General features: G+C 53.3%; 1 gene segment (V, D, J or C); it reads left to right on the forward strand.

Annotated features, from left to right (window-relative positions):
* Positions 1-208: 208 nt before the first annotated feature.
* LOC118986863 (T cell receptor beta variable 5-1-like) lies at positions 209-749 on the forward strand (the record flags this gene model as incomplete). The annotated part of the segment is given in 2 exon segments: positions 209-257; positions 387-749. Coding segments are annotated over 2 exon segments (412 nt in total), but the record flags the coding sequence as incomplete, so codon positions are not given.
* Between the last annotated feature and the right edge of the window lie 1,444 nt (positions 750-2,193).

The raw sequence follows: 2,193 nt of genomic DNA on the forward strand, positions 1-2,193 counted from the left end.
GCTCTACAGGACAGGGAACGATGTATAGATTCTCAATCCTGGGTCCCGCCCTAGGTTCAGAGCACTGGGGAGCAGCCTCCTGGGAGACTCCCATCAGAGCAGTGACGTCATCGCAAATACTCCTATCAGGGCACAGGGAGTATGGAACTGTGGACCACTCACCCCAGGGCACCCCACCCTGAGCTGAGAGAGGTCCTGAGAAGCTGCCATGAGCCCCAGGCTCCTCTGCTGTGTGGCCCTTTGTCTCCTGGGAACAGGTGAGCCCCAGACACTGTGTGTAAGTCCGGACACTCAGTCACATCCCTGACATAGAAGTCTGGGGTGATGGCTGGTGTGGGAGGCTTCCTCTGCTCTGCCCCTGGACTTCTCTCTGTCACTCCCAACAGGCCCAGTGGACTCTGGAGTCACGCAGACCCCAAAACACCTGATCAAAGCAAGAAAACAGCAAATGACGCTGAACTGTTCCTATGTCTCTGGGCACCGCTCTGTGTTTTGGTACAAACAGCCCGATGGTCAGGGACCCGATTTCCTGGTTGAGTATTTCAATGAGGAAGAGCGAGAAAAAGGGAACATGCCCAGTCACTTCTCAGTGAAGCAATTTGGTGACTTCCACTCTGAGCTGACCTCGAGCTCGCTGGAGCTGAGTGACTCAGCCCTGTACCTCTGTGCCAGCAGCCTTGACACAGCCCTGCAGACGTGGCAGCTGCCTGCACGAAAACACTCCGCCCCACTCAGGAAGCGAGCTCAAAGTGGCTGCAGCCAGCCAGGCAGGCTCAGGCCTAGGGTTGTAGTCTGCCTGTCTCAGCACTGTCCTGCTGCTTACAGATGGGGTAGGATTTGTTGCTCATGGATGTCATGTAGCCGAGGGATCACTGTTCCTGTTTATACACGGGATGGGAAGTAATGTTCCTCGGTCTCAGACCTCACAAACCAAGGAGGAAGAAATCACTCAAGTCTGTTCCTCAACACCTGTGGATTTGTCCCCTCCACCTCTCCCAGTCCCATGCCCACAGTAGCTTCCCTTTTCCAGGTTTGTATGAACAGGCCTGGGGAGATGACACACCATCCAGGACTGTCAACCTTGTCCCTGACAGCTTCAAGGAACATTTCACTTCAAGGCAACGAATATCCATCTATCGCTCATGATGACAGCAAAGAAATGCATGGTTTATTTTCTTTTTTAAAAAGATTTTATTTATTTATTTTTAGAGGGGAGGAGAGAGAGAAAGAGGAGAGAAACATCAGTGTGTGGTTGCCTCTTGTGCGCCCCCTACTGGGGACCTGGCCTGCAACCCAGGTTTGTGCCCTAGACTGGGAATTGAACCAGCGACTGAGGAAGGCAGTTTCCGGTACTGTTGCTGTCACCTGGCCCTGCCCAGAAACCTGAAGGAAGTTAGGGTTCCCGCAAAGCATGGAAATGTAGGTAGATTAGCTACAGGAATTTAAAGTCTTGTTATATTTATTATAATTAATGTCAGGAATCCTTCACAGAGAGATATTCCCTATGGAATAATGTCTCAATTGAAAAAGAGCATTTATACTCTCTCAACCTGGAGGCATCCACCTCTCCCCACATCCCTCAGCAATCCTAGGGGACAGGAGGGCACCTGCAGAGCTGAACACCACGCAGAAAGCTAGTTCCCCAGGGGTGAGCTGGATGTGTGAGCTGGATGTGTGAGCTGCTGCCTCACCCCACACCCAGGAGGTTCTAAAGGTACTGTACTGTGGAGCAAGTGTCAGGGGCCCCATTTGTTGGGGGATGGAGAGGAAACAGAACCAAATGACCCTCAGGTGGTGACAAGCCTGCCCCTGAGGTTGGGCCACCTGAGATCAGGAGGGTCACGCTGTGGCAGGGAGGACAGTTCACACACTGTGAACACAGAGGGTGAGAATGACTCTTGGACTCCTGTCAGTTCAGCCACAAGTGTTCTTCTCACTCCAAGCTGTTCACCTGCACATCTATTTCTGATCTGATGCTCAGGGAAGGGGCGTGTCCCCTTGTGACAAGTTGGCTCTGGGGCCCAGGAAGTGGGAGTGACACCTCAGAGAGACTCCCTGGAGAGCCCTGCTCCCTTCCTGCCCCCACAGACCCAGAGGGAACCTGTTACAGCCCAGCTTATGCCATGAATGGTGGCCTCCCGTGCTGCGTGGCCTTGTGTCTCCTTTGTTCAGGTGGGTCCTGGGTCAGGCCCC

This window comes from Sturnira hondurensis, unplaced genomic scaffold (assembly GCF_014824575.4).
Source record: "Sturnira hondurensis isolate 20B ecotype Veracruz unplaced genomic scaffold, ASM1482457v3 Scaffold0004574, whole genome shotgun sequence".
NCBI classification, from domain to species: Eukaryota; Metazoa; Chordata; class Mammalia; order Chiroptera; family Phyllostomidae; genus Sturnira; species Sturnira hondurensis.